General features: G+C 43.4%; 1 protein-coding gene across 8 annotated transcripts in view; it reads left to right on the top strand.

Annotated features, from left to right (window-relative positions):
• Positions 1-16994, top strand: part of INPP4A (inositol polyphosphate-4-phosphatase type I A) — a 393978-nt gene that overhangs the window by 364820 nt on the left and 12164 nt on the right. For all 8 annotated transcript variants that reach the window (XM_044288374.1, XM_044288381.1, XM_044288378.1 and 5 more), the window contains 4 exons: positions 122-262; positions 1122-1219; positions 6961-7073; positions 10087-10241. In XM_044288374.1, the coding sequence (XP_044144309.1) occupies positions 122-262; positions 1122-1219; positions 6961-7073; positions 10087-10241 (507 nt within the window). The remainder of the gene's footprint in view (positions 1-121; positions 263-1121; positions 1220-6960; positions 7074-10086; positions 10242-16994) is intronic.

The raw sequence follows: 16994 nt of genomic DNA, 5'->3' as shown, positions 1-16994 counted from the left end.
ATTTGCATGTTGGGTGAATGTAATCTAATGCCAGTGTAAAGGTATCGTTATTAACAATTTTTGGTGAACAAAAAGCAGTAGAGGTTGTTTAATGAGTATGTTTTCTATTTTATTTTTCAAGCGATGGATTTAATGTTCGCATCCCATTGCCAGGCGCCTTGTTTGATGCCCTTCCTCGCGAGATTCAAAGTGGAATGCTGCTAAGGGTTCAGCCAGTCTTATTCAATGTTGGGATCAATGAACAGCAGACACTGGCTGAAAAGTAAGCTTGATCACACAGATAGACAATCTTCATACCATAGCAGGCAGACAGATACAAGAGATACGAGATAGATAGGACTGATATGCAGTATAGCTAGCGATATATAGAGATATACAAGATATATAGAGATACGAAATAGAGCTGATATATAGATAGCGAGAGATATGAGATACAGAGATACGAGACATAGATAGAACTGATAGATAGATATGAGATAGATGGATGGATAGATAGATAGATGGGTAGATGGATAGATAAATGGGTAGATAGATAGATAGATGGGTAGGTGGATAGATAGATGGGTAGATTGGTGGATAGATTGATAGATCGATTGCTATAAATGTAAGTCAGTGTCTTTTTTCCTATTATTATTAAAGCACCATTCATTCCACAGCGCTGTACATATAAGGGTTATACATACATAATACAGACAACTGCACTGAGCATGAACAAGACGAGTTACAAACTGGTACAGAAGGAGAGAAGGCCCTGCCCGTGAGGGCTTACAATCTACGAGGTTAAGGATATCTAAGCTATATGGGTAGGCTTCAGCTACATGGCAGACTATATCAGATAAGCAGTACCTGCACAATATTGCAGCTTTAACAGAATTTGTAATGTTGCTGGGGAAGTCAGGAAGACCTGCTGTGAAGTTGCATGATACAACTGTGTAGACCCCACTGTATAGACCTCCTCGCAGACTTCAGTGTAAAGTACTGCAGGTGACTGGTCAGTTCCCTAACCTTTGCTATGGTGTACACAGATGCACTGAGTAAATGGATGTGAGTGTGTTGTGTGTAAGTACTTTACTAGACAAGCACTATAATATATTGTATGTGTTGGTCTTTTATGAACCAAGGTTTGGAGATACATCGCTGCAGGAACTTATCAACAATGAAAGCTTGATACGACTCAATTCTTACTATGAACAGTTCAAAGAAGTCTTACCGGATGACTGTAAGTTTCAGTATAATTCTTGTGGTTTATATCAGTAGTGTGCAAAACAACCTGTCCTCTCTCCAGATGTGTTTGTTTTAGTAAAAACCTGTATTCTCCATAATTTGTCTGGCTCATATTTTCTACTGGAAATGTGTGACTAAATTGACAAATGGGTTAAGTACCACTCCTTTGTCATTGGGGTGGGTCTCTACACAGTTTGGTACTGTCATCGCTGATTGTAGGGCAGGGGTCAGCAACCTCGAGCACTTCAGCTGTTCTGAAACGATAACTCCCAGAATCGTCCATCCACTTCTATGGGGGTTACAAGAACAGCCAGCCTAGTGTGCATGCTGGAAGTTGTAGTTTCACAACAGCTGGAGTGCCAAAGGCTGCTGACCTCTGGTGTAGGGAATTAACCTATGAACAAGGGAATAGTAACACCTAGTTGTCAATGTATTCAAAGGTGGAATGGTGCATTGCATACCTAGATGCTTCAGAATCTTCCTTTCCTTAACTAAAATGGATATATGAAAAGAGACAACAAGCCCTCTTTAAAGGGCATCTGTAACACCAGGATAACGCTTGCCCCTGCCAGTTACAGTGCAGAGGCCACAGCAGTTGCAGAGAGAGCTGAGCTTCTAGGTGTATCTCATTTTCTTATCTGTGCAGCATGAACCCTGTCAGGGCCAGGCTATTTTCCATTCTTCCATTTCCGTTTTTTAATCTCTGCCTTCCCAGAGTGATAACTTTTTTATTTTTCCGTTCACATAGCTGTAGAAGGGCTTGTTTTTTGCAGGACAAGTTGTACTTTCTAATAGCACCATTTAATACACTACACAATGTAGTGGGAAGCTGGAAAAAAATCCAAATTAGGTGGAATTTAGAAAAAAGCTAATCCGCCACAGTTTTATGGGATTTGTTTCTATGACGTTCCCCATGCAGTAAAACTGACCAGTTACTTTCATTCTCTGGGTCAGTACGATTACAGCGATACCACATTTATATAGTTTTTCTTGTGAAGCCACTAAAAAAAAAAAAACAGGCAAAATGGTCATTTAGATTTTTTTTTCCATTACTCTGTTTACCTTATGGGATCAATATTGGAGTGGAATGCATAGAAGAGACTTCAGGTGGAGTTCTCTCCTTTTTGTACGTATGCACAGGAGTCCTCTCAGTGCATTCCATGGCTGGTTTGGAGGCGCACATCCGGGAAATAGGGGTGTGTATGAACAACATACAAATTACTGATTCATAGTTGGTGGCCTGTGTTCTACAACTGTATTGCTGTACTTTTTGAAGCTTGAAGGAAATGACAGATTCCCTTCAAGGCTCCTTTACATGGGCCTAAAAAGGAGGCAATTAATGGGAATGAACCCTTTACTTTCTGGGGCTTGAACATCTCTAGTAAGTATACCTGGTAAAGCTAGTGAAGTATCAGGTTGAGTATTAGTATAGTTGGGTCCATAACTAAGCCTCCCCGATCTTTATGTTTAAAAATGAATCTTAAAGTGTAACTGTAATTCTTTTTTTGTAATGTGTAGGGGCAATGAAATTGGCCATTTTGTAATATACTTTAATTACTGAAATCATAGCTTTCTATTAGCAAAATAGTTCTAAAGTGGCCCATCTTGTGCCTTAACAAAACTCCCTGTCTTCTGTGCATCGTAGGAGGTGCTTTATCCCAGCCTGATTAGAGCAGGCTTCACCTGGGGATCTCTTCCTGCTAGGGAAAAATATGCCCTTAAATGGGGGTGGATTGGGAGGTCCCACTACTAAACCTACCATCCCAATCCGATTAAAATCCAGCCCTGAATAAGTAAAGAAAATAGCTCCAGCAACTATATGTACTGAAGCCGGTGCCATTCTGGATTTCACCCACCTCAGCCAGTTGAGGAACCTGGAAGAGATATACCCCCTTTCCGGGACTTCCCCATGCATTTTACTGTTCACATCGCCACACATCCCCTTCCCCCTCTCTTCTACAGATCGGAGGTCTGGGCATTTTCAGCCAACATCATATCATGCCCTCTGGAAGATGTGGCCAGTATCAAATTTTTTCCCTTATTCTGCCACACCCAGGCCAGCAGAACTTGTTTTTTTACCAACACAGACTTTCTACCTAGTAGAAAATGCCTAAGGGCCTTCTTTGGCCAGATACTCTCTTTCTACTGTTTTCCAAGTGACGATGACACGCCCTCGCACTCTTTGATTCTTGCGTTAATGCTCCCTTTGTTTCTTTATTTTATCAAAAAATTGCATCTCTCTTTTTACTTTACTGCCAGAGTTTTGATCTTGGCTTCTGGAATTCTTTTTAGAATATGTTTTTGTGCGATTGACAGATTCTTAATTTAACTTCTCTGGCTCTTGCACCTGCTCATGCCCTTTCTTGGACTGTTGCAGCTCTTGACTGAACTGTTCAAACAGTTGTTCCCAGTCATAATAGTGTCCAGACCCTTTCTCCTTTGCTTTGCGGAGATCCTTCAGCAGAGCATGCTTGCCCCTGCTCGCTTCTTTTAAATTCATCTGGTTCACTTCTTCCTTGGCTTCTTGCCATTTCCCTTCCAGGGACCTCAATTTTGTCTCCACTTCTTGTCTGACAGCTCTTTCAGCATATCTGCTTCCAGATTTGCCAGTTCTGGAACTATCAGAAGTTCAATTTCCACGCTGTTCCTTGTCTTCAACAGTGGTTTCCTCAGATTTAGCGGCAGATTCAGTCTTCTGCTTCTTCAGTGGCTTTTTCCACTTTGGCAGCCGCTCCTTCCGCCTTAACTTTGGCCTCTGCAGCATCTGAGGATTTCACCTCCTCCAACACACCGGTCTTAGCATCAACGGCCATATCAGCCCCATCAATTTGGTCAATAGAAACATCTTCCATCTCTTCTGCTTCATCTGGCACCGCAACGTCACTGTTTCCATATCTATTCTTAACAGGTTCTGGCTTGTACATCTCTAACTCGTAGACGTTCTTCGTGATGTCATCCTTTGAGCTTATGATATCCTTAGTCTCTGCTCTTAAGTTGCTTGTTCAGCCTCTCACATTCATCTCACTCCTCAAGCGCTTCTTTAAGGGCTCTAGCCAGAGAGATTGCCTTGTTCTCCTTCTCTCGAGTATCGGCTTTTGCTTGGTTGCGTTCTTCGGCACCCCGTGTAAGGACGTTTTTCTCTTCAGCCGGGAGCTGGTCAAACTTCCTCAGTACTGCATGTGAGATATCAGATACCCAGCTTGTTTCTTGTACAATGTAGCCTCTTCGCTTCTCTGCTGCCTCAACAGACATAGGAGCACCCACATTTTCTTTTGGCAACCCTGTAGGAGTTCCACTCAGGGACTCCTCAAACCTTTTATCAGTGTCTACTGTAGTTCTTTGTGTTTTTCTGGAGTCTTTTCTCTCCTCCTGGAGATCAGGCAGTATACCCTCGAGTTCACTCATCTCTTTCTGGGTCTCCTCCTTTGAGTCCTCTTAAGCCTTCTTCAGTTCTGTGAGGACAGCTAGACCCTTCTCTAGCATATCTAGGGACCGTGTAAAGAGAGAGGAAGCATCCTCATGTTTGCAGCTGTACTGATATGTCAGGTCATCTTCCACTGCCTGGGTATGGATCTCAGACACTATGCTGTTTTCTCCCCACTTAACCAGATTCACGTCCGGCACCCGCTCAGGCTCTCTTTCAGCCTTGACACCTGCTACACACACAATCACTATATCAGCGTCCTCCTCGGAGGTCCCTCCATGATCCAGCACTGGTTCTGTATATCTTTCCAGCACACAGCCACTATCAGATATGTCTTCTTCCCACATCACACTCACCGACTTGATCCTCATTTCATCAGGTAAAACTAACATCCGGATGCTATTTGCAACTACCTTAGTTTCATCAGACCTTGACATGGCAGCCTCCCTCTCTAAGTTGCTATTAGTCACAGCACAAATCTCACATATACCACTCATTTCATTATCAATTCTGACCTCTGGGTCCACACATGAACTAATCCCCACCTTGGACATTTCTTTATTAATGATAGAACGCCGTGGAGACTGCATATCCACCTCTGGTACGTGCGGTACACCCTCTGGCCCTGCCACATTTTCCTGAACATTTTTCACAGTGGGTTCCCCCAGCTGTGTTCTCTCCACATTTATCATAACTTCTGCATCATTTACATTTTTGCCCTGGAATGGGGGTGGATTGGGAGGTCCCACTACCTACCAAATCTACCATCCCAATCCGAATAAAATCCAACCCTGAATAAGTAAAGAAAATAGCTCCAGCAACTATATTTACTGAAGCCAGCGCGGTTCTGGATTTCACCCACCTCAGCCAGTTGAGGAACCTGGGAGAGATATACCCCCCTTTTCCGGGACTTCCCCATACATTTTACTGTTCACATCGCAACAAAATATATATATATATATATATATATATATACATACATACACAGAGAGGACCTAGTCAGTGTGGAGCGTGTCTCCACAGTTAAAGGGAATCTGTCATCAGTTTTATGGTCTCTTAACTAAGGGCAACATAAACTAGTGACAGATCTCCTTAGCAAAATGTTGGGTCACTTTCTTTAAATGACCCAGCCGTTTTGCCAAAAGGTCGTATTGAACAGCTCCAGCGCATGCCAATGAGTCCCCATATTTATGAACTCATGGCTCTTCCCGCCCACCTGCTGCTGATTTAGTTGGAAAAAAAACTGAATCACTGGCATTTGGGTGGGGAGTGCCATGAGCTCATGAATATCAGGACTCATTGGCATGCCCTGGAGCTGTTAGGGTTTAAAAGTGAGGGGGCAGCAGAAAACTGGTGACAGCATCCCTTTAAGTACACAGAAGACAGGCAGCGCTGCTAAGCACAAAATGGGCCACTTTGGAGCTATTTTTCTAATAGAAAACTATGATTTCAGTAATTAAACTTCTGTATTTTTTCACCCTATAAGACACACGTGCCCATAAGACGCATCTAGGTTTTAGAGAAGGAAAATATTAATAAAAATTTGCATCAAAGCTCAGATCAGACCTTCAATGATTATAACACCCCTAATAGGACCTCAGATCAGACCCACTATGTTAATAAGACCTCATTTAGACCTCAGCTCAGACCCCCAATCAGGCCTCAGATCAGACCCCCAATGTGGATAAGATCCCCATTCAAGCCTCACATCAGACTCCCACATTAATCAGACCTCACAGCAGACAAAAAAATAATAAATCAACTTACCTGCTCCATACACCAACACCACTTCTAAAATCCAGCGCTCTGCCTGCCATGCTGTGCTGTGACCCAACGTTGCACAGGGTGAGGTCACAGAGCACGCCAACCTCCTCACGCTGTGTGCAGGTCACGGAACAGCGTGCAGAGCCTTGCAGGAGAAGACCAGGGAGTGGTGAGTACAGAGCCTGCACAGGGAGAGCTGCATTCACTGCTTCCTGGTCCTACTGTACTAATGAGCAATTTCATAATGGAAGCGTTCATTAATATTTGCCCCATAAGACTCACTGACATTTTCTTACCACTTCATAGGGGGAAAAAATAGGGTATATTACAAAAATTATCAGAATCACTGCTCTTACACATTACAAAAAAAAAACAATGACTGTTACACTTTAATAGGCCATCCCTAGAACAAAAGCGCCACAGCCTCTTTAAATGCTCTCACCATAGTGCCACTCGTGGCCTGGTGTGGGTAAATCCAAAGCAGCTGCTATAGTCTAATATACATAGGTAGCATTGTGAATCTTTAAATTTGGTTGTGTTTATTTTAGGTCTTCCACGGTCTCGCAGTCAAACATGTCTCCCTGAGCTGCTCAGATTCCTTGGACAGAATGTCCATGCAAGGAAGAACAAAAATGTTGACATCCTTTGGCAAGCTGCTGAGGTAAGCTCTTTTACTAGTTTAAAAAGTTTTTCCACAGGATCGGTAATGTGTCTGACCACTAGGACCCTCACCAGTCACAAGAACAGGGGGCCTTTGTTCCCCTATTTGATGGAACAGTTGTCATTCATTCATGCTACCACTTCATTCAGTCTCTATGGCACTGACCAAAATTGTAGAGTACAGCCCTCAGCTATCTCCATCTGTATCATAGACTTTAAATGGAGCAGCAGTGTGTATGCATGACCACACACACGTAACAGCAGGGAACAAGGGATTCTCATGATTATTGGGGACCCAGCAGTTGTACCCCTCCCCCCCTTGTCACCTATACCGTAAATAAGTTAACGTTTTCTTGGGTTTTCTCCAGGTACTCTGGTTTCAGGAGGCAAATCGGCTTTCGGCGAAATTGACACTAGTATGCGTTGTGTGTTGGGGTTGTGCGCCTATATGGCAGCCACTTCCCAGGGAGTCGTCCCAGCCACACAACTATCCCTGCACTTTGAATCCCTATGAGAAAAAGCACATTATGAATATTTCTCATTGTCATTTGTCATTGATTTGTGTTGGTTATGGTAAAACCACTTTAAATAGTAAGACAATGTACAGGTCCTTCTAAAAAAATTAGCATATTGTGATCAAGTTCATTATTTTCTGTAATGTACTGATAAACATTAGATTTTCATATATTTTAGATTCATTACACACCAACTGAAGTAGTTCAAGCCTTTTATTGTTTTAATATTGATGATTTTGGCATACAGCTCATGAAAACCCCAAATTCCTATCTCAAAAAATTAGCATATCATGAAAAGGTTCTCTAAACGAGCTATTAACCTAATCATCTGAATCAACTAATTAACTCTAAACACCTGCAAAAGATTCCTGAGGCTTTTAAAAACTCCCAGCCTGGTTCATTACTCAAAACCGCAATCATGGGTAAGACTGCCGACCTGACTGCTGTCCAGAAGGCCATCATTGACAGCCTCAAGCAAGAGGGTAAGACACAGAAAGAAATTTCTGAACGAATAGGCTGTTCCCAGAGTGCTGTATCAAGGCACCTCAGTGGGAAGTCTGTGGGAAGGAAAAAGTGTGGCAGAAAACGCTGCACAACGAGAAGAGGTGACCGGACCCTGAGGAAGATTGTGGAGAAGGACCGATTCCAGACCTTGGGGGGACCTGCGGAAGCAGTGTACTGAGTCTGGAGTAGAAACATCCAGAGCCACCGTGTACAGGCGTGTGCAGGAAATGGGCTACAGGTGCCGCATTCCCCAGGTCAAGCCACTTTTGAACCAGAAACAGCGGCAGAAGCGCCTGACCTGGGCTACAGAGAAGCAGCACTGGACTGTTGCATGTCATTCGGAAATCAAGGTGCCAGAGTCTGGAGGAAGACTGGGGAGAGGGAAATGCCAAAATGCCTGAAGTCCAGTGTCAAGTACCCACAGTCAGTGATGGTCTGGGGTGCCATGTCAGCTGCTGGTATTGGTCCACTGTGTTTTATAAAGGGCAGGGTCAATGCAGCTAGCTATCAGGAGATTTTGGAGCACTTCATGCTTCCATCTGCTGAAAAGCTTTATGGAGATGAAGATTTCATTTTTCAGCACGACCTGGCACCTGCTCACAGTGCCAAAACCACTGGTAAATAGTTTACTGACCATGGTATTACTGTGCTCAATTGGCCTGCCAACTCTCCTGACCTGAACCCCATAGAGAATCTGTGGGATATTGGGAAGAGAAAGTTGAGAGACGCAAGACCCAACACTCTGGATGAGCTTAAGGCCACTATCGAAGCATCCTGGGCCTCCATAACACCTCAGCAGTGCCACAGGCTGATTGCCTCAATGCCACGCTGCATTGAAGCAGTCATTTCTGCAAAAGGATTCCCGACCAAGTATTGAGTGCATAACTGAACATAATTATTTAAAGGTTGACTTTTTTTGTATTAAAAGCACTTTTCTTTTATTGGTTGGATGAAATATGCTAATTTTTTTAGATAGGAAATTTGGGTTTTCATGAGCTGTATGCCAAAATCATCAATATTAAAACAATAAAAGGCTTGAACTACTTCAGTTGTGTGTAATGAATCTAAAATATATGAAAGTCTAATGTTTATCAGTACATTACAGAAAATAATGAACTTTATCACAATATGCTAATTTTTTTAGAAGGACCTGTATATACTGCATTCTACTGAAATATTTTTTTTTTCGTTTTCTTTATTTAAAAAAGATTTTCTTCTAAGAAAGCTACATTGTTATCAGTTTGATAATTTAGCTTAAAGTAGTGTTTATTAGTAGTGATGAGCGAACTTCTGTTTTAAGTTCGGCGTCTAAAGTTCGGCTTCCGGTTAGCGGAGAATCCCGATATGGATCCCGATATGGATTCCGACTTCCGTTGTGGTCCGTGGTAGCGGAATCAATAATCGGCCATTATTGATTCCACTACCACGGACCACAACGGTATTCGGAATCCATATCGGGATTCTCCGCTAACCGGAAGCCGAACTTTAGACGCCGAACTTAAAACAGTTCGCTCATCACTATTTATTAGCTGTTAGGAGTTCAGAGATAAGGACTACAGATCGATCCGACAGAGCAGTTCTCTGATGGATTTACGATGAATGCTGTAAGAGAAACACATTTTTAATAAAGACCAGTTGAAAAAATGATTTTTAGCCCAAAATAAGTAAATGCAGTAATTAAAAAAAAGTCTCCAAAGGTGTCTATAGCCTTTAAATCTTACTATCTTTAATATAGTAGCTTGTTGAACAGCACTGTTCTTCCTGTGTAGCTGTCCTTCAGAGATATTCAGTTTTGCAGCTCCATATAGCCACTTACATATGATTACTAATATAACAAGCACATGTTTACTTTTACCTAATTTCACAATGATGTTGTAGTTAGGATATTTTCTAGACACATGTTAAACCGAGTACTATGGTTTTACTATATTTTCTATAATTGCTTTAACTGGAAGCATCTTCTTTTATAACACATGATTTCCTCCATGTTCTTAGATATGTAGACGACTTAATGGGGTTCGATTTACAAGTTGTAAGAGTGCCAAGGACCGTACTGCCATGTCAGTGACGCTGGAGCAATGCTTGATTCTGCAGCATGAGCATGGCATGGCCCCACAGGTCTTCACACAAGCACTGGAGTGCATGCGAAGGTAAGCAAATCCCGCTTGCTCAATGGCGCTTTTATTTCCCTTCACTACAGGAACTAGGTGAGCTTCAGATGTGTGCTTCCCAGATCAATTCAAGTATCTTGTTGAGAGAGGAACGAAAGTCTAAATCGTGTAATACATAGTATTTTAAGAAAGAAAAGTGAAGCTCCAGTAATATTCTGGACTAGTATTAGTAGTATGAGCCTGTTCTAAAGCAGTGCTCCTATTCTGCATGTAAATGACACCAGTAAAGAGGCCTGGTCACTGGCTTTCTGTGGCCCGAAAACACAGATGGTTGGGAATGCATCTGCAGGTTGCACTGGTTCTCTAGTCCTGTCCTTTAGAGAATGGTTAGGTAACCTGTTGCTTTCCAGATGGTGTAGTTATATGACTGGAAAGTGTCGGGGTACCCACATCTACTCTAGACATATCCCAGCTTTACTTGTCGGGTCACCCAAGCTGTGCGGTTGTCTGCCATGACTGTTCCTACCCTCATCATCTCCCCTTGTTTGTAGAACATATCCACGCTGTTCTATGTGCAGCAGCAGCAGCAATGTTACTGTGGAATAAAGGAAAATAGTGATTTCTGTCCTTTTAGTCTTTCATTCAGACGTTGCATCTAACCCCTGCACATCACATGCCACAAGAAAGCATAACCTGGTTTAAAGTCTCTTTCTTTGAATAGTTTAGAAGAGCTGCTCAGTCTTGCTCCCTCAGTCCATACATGTCTATGAAGTGTCTTCTTTACACTCAAATTCTCCATCCCCTTCTGTCCCTTCTGTTGAGTTTACTTATTTGACCCTTTCTTACATTCTAACACTTGATAGATTTATTTCACATTCTTTTACTTACTGGAAAATAAAACATTCCCAACTTTTCTAAATTCCTTGTTTCTGCGCTCAAGGTTATTTCTATGCTGTTGTCACCCGAGATATTACATTGGTCTGTCATAGATTAAATATCTGCCAAAAACAGCACCACTCTTGTTCATCATCTATGTCTGGTATTGCAGGTCCGCCCTATCTAAGTGAATAGCAGGCACAGTGTCCGTGTCACTTTTTCTAGAACAAAACGGTCATATCTTTTTAACCTCAGAGAACCCATTGAAGTATAACATATACCACAATAATCAATGGCAATTGATACAGAGAAAATAGATTATAGGTGTTTCTGTGAAGAGATATAAACCAGTGTGTAAACGCTACACCATGAATAAAAATAGACCTGATCAAGGGTGTTCACAGATTTCTATAGGGCATCATAGCAAAACTTATTATGAGCCGACCCCCCCACCCCAAACCAGTTTCCTTTTAATCTAACTTCTATGTTGGAAAAAGTGGAACGGCTGCTTCAAAAATATGTCACTCATTCTGACTACCATATTTCTCAATATATTTACACCAGACAACTGGTATAAGTACACTAATAAATGTACCCTATACAGCTCTAAATCACTGCTTCCCTTCAGATAATACATTACGAAACTGGCTGCAGCCACCATTGGGGGGAGCTCAGTGCATAGGAACTCATACAGTTACCATTAAATACAACAAAAGCTGTAATAATCTCTTTGCCCTGAGATCCCAGTTAAGGTTTCTCATAAAAACACAAGTCCTGCTTACATTAGGAATAACCAGGTGCATATATAACAGTGTCATCACCAATGTTCAGAATAGGAAATTAACATATTACTGGGGCCTTGTTTTTAAAAAGTATTCTTGTTTTTTGGCATTCACCAGGCTGATATGTGTCGCTATATATTATTTTTTTTATGTACTAAACAGTATAGTCATGTGCACTCTACTACCTATGTAACCTGTAAATGTTAGTGGCATGTGGTAGCTTTTTATAGTTGTCCTAATGTGGAGGCAAGCACAGGTTTAAAGGAGTTGTTCGGGCTACAGATATTCATGGTCTATCCTCAGGCTAGGTGATCAATATCAGATCATCGTGGTCCAGACTCCCGCCAATCAGCTTTTTGAAGGGGCCGCAGCGCATGTGCATTCTCTGCAGAATTTACCTGTACGCTGTGTACTTTGTAGTGGCGTTGCAATGTAATCACAGCTATTCATCCCATTCAAGCGAACGGGAAAGGAAGCTGTAATTACGCTGCACCGCAGGTGCACGAGTGACAGTGTGCAGGTCCCTTCAAACAGCTGATCGACGGGGGTACCAGGAGTCAGGCCCATGATGATCTGATATTAATGCCCTATCCTCAGGCCAGACAAGCCCCTTAAAGTGGGAATATTTAAGAGAAATGTGTTTTGTAGAGGAAATATCCCTTAAATGACTTTGAGGAGTCTATTTAAAATTATTGTTTTTCATCAAATGTGAGCTTGAGTTCAGAAACTAGATTAGACTTGTGGTACTTAATATTTTAACCTTCATAGCCTGGGTAGAAGCCACATGTACAACCCCAATTCCCAAAAAGTTGTGTTGTGTAAAATGTAATTGCATAATGCAATGATTATCAAGTCTCATAGACCTATATTTTATTCACAATAGTTTATAGAACACATATCAGATGTTGAAAGTGAGACCTTTTACCATTTCATGAAACAAATTAATTGGCAGCAAGGCATCTCCTAAAAGCCAGGGCAACAAAAGGCTGGAAAAGTAAAGCCTCATTCACACGTCCATGCTCAAATCCGTGAGCAGGTGGTCATTGATGCATCCGTGAAGCTGTCCATGAAGGAGCCGTGTTGGGTCCGTGGGTCAGTTTTTTGCTGTCAGTGTGCCATCCGATTTTTACTGACACTGCACAGCTGAAAAATAATTTTCAAAGCATATATTTCTAATGACCCGTGAAACACGGATGCAACACGGATGGGATCCGTGTTGCATCCATGGTTTTCATGGACCCATAGATTATAGTGGGTGTGATGGACAAAATAGACCATGCATCCGTGCTAAAAACACGGACCAACACATTAAAATGAATGGGGACGCATGTATGTCCGTGATACACTGACGTGTCAATGAGGCTTTAGTAGTAGTAATTAAAAAAAAAACACAGCTGGAGGAGCAGTTTGCAGTTAATTCACATGACTGGGCATAAAAAGAGTATGTTAGAGAGGCAGAGTCTCTCAGAAGAAAGATAGGCTGAGGTTCATCAATCTTCAGAAAACTGAGTCTAAAAATTGTGGGACGATTTCAGAAAAATGTTCCTCAATGTAAAACTGCAAAGACTTTGAATATCCCACCATCTACAGTACATCATTTCATCAAAAGATTCTGGAGAAGTCCATGTGCACAAGGCCAACTGCCAATAGTAGATGCTCTTGATCTACGGGCCCTCAGATGGCAGTTCATTAAAAACAGGCATGATTCTGTTTTGAAAATCACTGCATGGGCCCAGGACACTTATAGAAATCATTTTCTGTGAACACAGTTCGATTTGCAATCCACAAATACACGTTAAAACCGTATAATGCCAAGAAGAAGCCATATGTCAATGCCATCCAGAAATAGTGTAGTCTTCTCGGTCAAAACCCATTTAAAATGAACTGAGGCAAAATGGAAAACTGTTAAGTGGTCAGATGAATCAACATTTTTCATTTATTTTGGAAACCATGGATGCTGTGTTCTGCAGACTCAAGAGGAGAGGGGCCATCCAGCTTGTTATCAGTGCACAATTTAAAAGCCTGCATCTCTGATGGTATGGGGTTGCACTAGTGCCTATGGTGTGGGCATCTTACACATCTGGAAAAGCACTATCAATGCTGAACAGTATATAGCAGTTTTAAAACAACATATGCTCCCATCCATACAACGTCTCTTTGAGGGAAGGTCTTGAATAGTTCAAAACAATGCTAAACCATCCATCCATCACAACAGCATGGCATCACAGAAGAACAGTCCTGTGATGAAAATCCATCAAAGAAGACGCAGGACTGTTGACCAGCTAGAGTTCTACATCAGACAAGAATGGGACAATATTCCTCTCCCAAAACTCCAGTGGTCTCCTCACAAAAAAAAAGAGAGAATGCTGCACAATGGTAGACATGGCCCTATCTCAATGTTTTTCAGATGTGTTGTTCCCATCAAGTTTTAAATTAGTTAGTTTTTTTCATGAAATGGTAAAATGTCTTGTTTTGAACTTCTGATCTGTGTTCTATGAGCTATTCTGAATAAAATCTGGGTCTAAGAAATTTGCAGGTCATTGAGTATAATCGTCCTGGCATTAAACTGTCACCATGTCTGCAGACATGGTGACAGCGCTGAGTGCCGGCTGTTACACACAGCCAGGCACCCAGGGTCAATGCCGAGGGGGGTCCTGTGACCCCCCATATCGGCAATCGCTGCAAACCGCAGGTCAATTTAGACCTGCAGTTTGCAGCGCTTTATGTAGTTTCTGATCCCTGCGGTTCAGAAATGTAAAAATGGCCATAGTCAAATTTTTTTAAACCCCCCCCCCCCTGCACCCCTGAATGCATTTATGACGGCGGTTTGTGGGCGTTTTTTGGGGGGCGGTGCGGCAGTTGCGGGAGGCGGGCAGTGCGGCAGGCGGGATGGCGATCCCCCGCCTGCCTCCCGCTGAATATTCATTGGTGTCCAGTGGTACCAGAGTGTCAGCACATTGCTGACACTCTGGTATAAACGTCTGACATCGCTGCGATGTCAGCCGTTTAGCCGTTTCACCCTTTCCATACCGCGGTCCATACGGACCGCGGTACGGAAAGGGTTAAGTCAGGGAGCTCCCCCCCTCTGCCATCGGGGGGCTGCTGTGCCTTTGCAGCCCCCAGATGGATGGGGGGACAGAGGGAGGGAGCTCCCCTCCTTCCCCTTCCCCGTCTGCTCAGTTGTGGCAGACGGGGAAGGTTCCCATGGCAACAGGACGCCTTCTCAGGCGTCCTGCTGTCCATGGTACTGAACAGATCTATTCTAAAAGCATAGATCTGTTCAGTGTAAGTAAAATACAGTACAGTACAATATATATTGTACTGTACTGTATTATACAGACATCAGACCCACTGGATCTTCAAGAACCAAGTGGGTCTGGGTCCAAAAAATGTAAAAGATAATAAAAACACATTTATCACTGAATAAAAATAAAAATAAATAAAATACACTACACATTTTAGGTATCGCCGCGTCAGTAACGACCTGATCTATAAAACGGTCATGCTACTTTCCCCGCACGGTGAACGCCATAAAAATAAAAAAACAAAAACTATCAGGAAATTGAAATTTTGCCCACCTTACTTCCCCAAAAAGGTAATAAAAGTGATCAAAAGAGTCGCATGTACGCCGAAATAGTACCAATCAAACCGTCACCATATCCCGCAAAAAATGAGCCCCTACATGAGACAATGGCCCAAAAAATAAAAAAACTATGGGGACACTATAACATGATTTTTTTTTTGTTTCAAAAATGATTGTCATGGTCTTACCTTCGTTTGACATGTGCTGGCGGCCATCTTGGTTTCTGGGTTTCTTGTAGCCTCCCACCCTGCGGCTTCTCCTTCCCACTGGGAGGAGCTGGATGCCTAGCTCATATATATAGAAGGTCTGTGGCTTCAGTTCCTTGCTTGGTCCTCCTGTGTTCACATGCTTCTAAGACTGCTGCTGCTTCTGGTTCCTGATCCTGGCCTCGTCTGACTACCCCGTTGGTTCCTGATCCTGGCTTCGTCTGACTACCCCGTTGGTTCCTGATCCTGGCTTCGTCTGACTACCCCGTTGGTTCCTGATCCTGGCTTCGTCTGACCACCCTCCTGGTTCCTGACCTCTGTCTATGCAAGACCCTGCTTCGGTTTAGCCATCCGTTTGGACTTTTGCTACGGCTTGATTTCCAATAAAGCCTTCTTATTTCCACTCATCTCTGTTGTACGTCTGGTTCATGGTTCCATGACATTAGGACCAAGCCATGAATTCTGACAGTACAGGGCCATCCTCGCTACCTACGCTGGTTGCCAGACTTGATCAGCAGGATCACCTGTTGGGTCGGTTCGCTGTGGCGTTGCAAACCCTGCTTGAACGCACGGCTCATTTCGCTTCCGTTGCCGATGGGTCGGTTGTCGCTCCTGGGCCCGCTCCTACTGCCGCCCCGGTTGTTGCGCCAGAGTCTACCCCGACACCTGTTGCTGCGCCTGCGGTGTCTCGGGGTATGACCGGTTCTGCCCCCCTTCCACAGCGCTTTGGGGGAGAGCCAACTCAGTGCCGAGGTTTCCTTAACCAGGTGGGCATTTATTTCGAGTTGCTGCCACATGCCTTTCCTACTGAGAGATCAAAGGTGGGCTTCTTGATCTCGCTGCTCTCGGACAAGGCCTTGGCCTGGGCCAGCCCTTTATGGGAGAACAACAATCCGGTGGTTGCCGAGTTTTCCGGTTTTGTTGCTTCTCTTCGGAGGGTATTCGATGTGCCGGCTCGTGCTGCCTCTGCTGCGAAGCTCCTTATGTCCATCAGACAAGGTTCACGATCCGTAGCTGAATACGCCATTGAGTTTCGTACCCTGGCAGCAGAGGTGGGCTGGAATAATGAGGCTCTGGTCGCTGCTTTCTCTCATGGTCTCTCGGATGCCTTGAAGGATGAGGTTGCAGCTAAGGACCTACCAGTGGAGCTCGAATCTCTTATTTCTTTCCTGATTTTGATTGACACCAGACTCAGGGAGAGACCTTCCTTTAAGGAGAGCCTGCGGAGGTCTCCTAACAGATTGGCGCCTACGTTTGCTGTCCCACCCGTGCCTCCCTCTCCTCCCACGCCTCCTGGGGATGACTTGTCTGGGGGTGAACCCATGCAGCGGGGGTTTGCTCGCCT

This window comes from Bufo gargarizans, chromosome 3, assembly GCF_014858855.1.
Source record: "Bufo gargarizans isolate SCDJY-AF-19 chromosome 3, ASM1485885v1, whole genome shotgun sequence".
NCBI lineage: Eukaryota > Metazoa > Chordata > Amphibia > Anura > Bufonidae > Bufo > Bufo gargarizans.
This window is presented reverse-complemented; position numbering and strand designations above follow the sequence as displayed.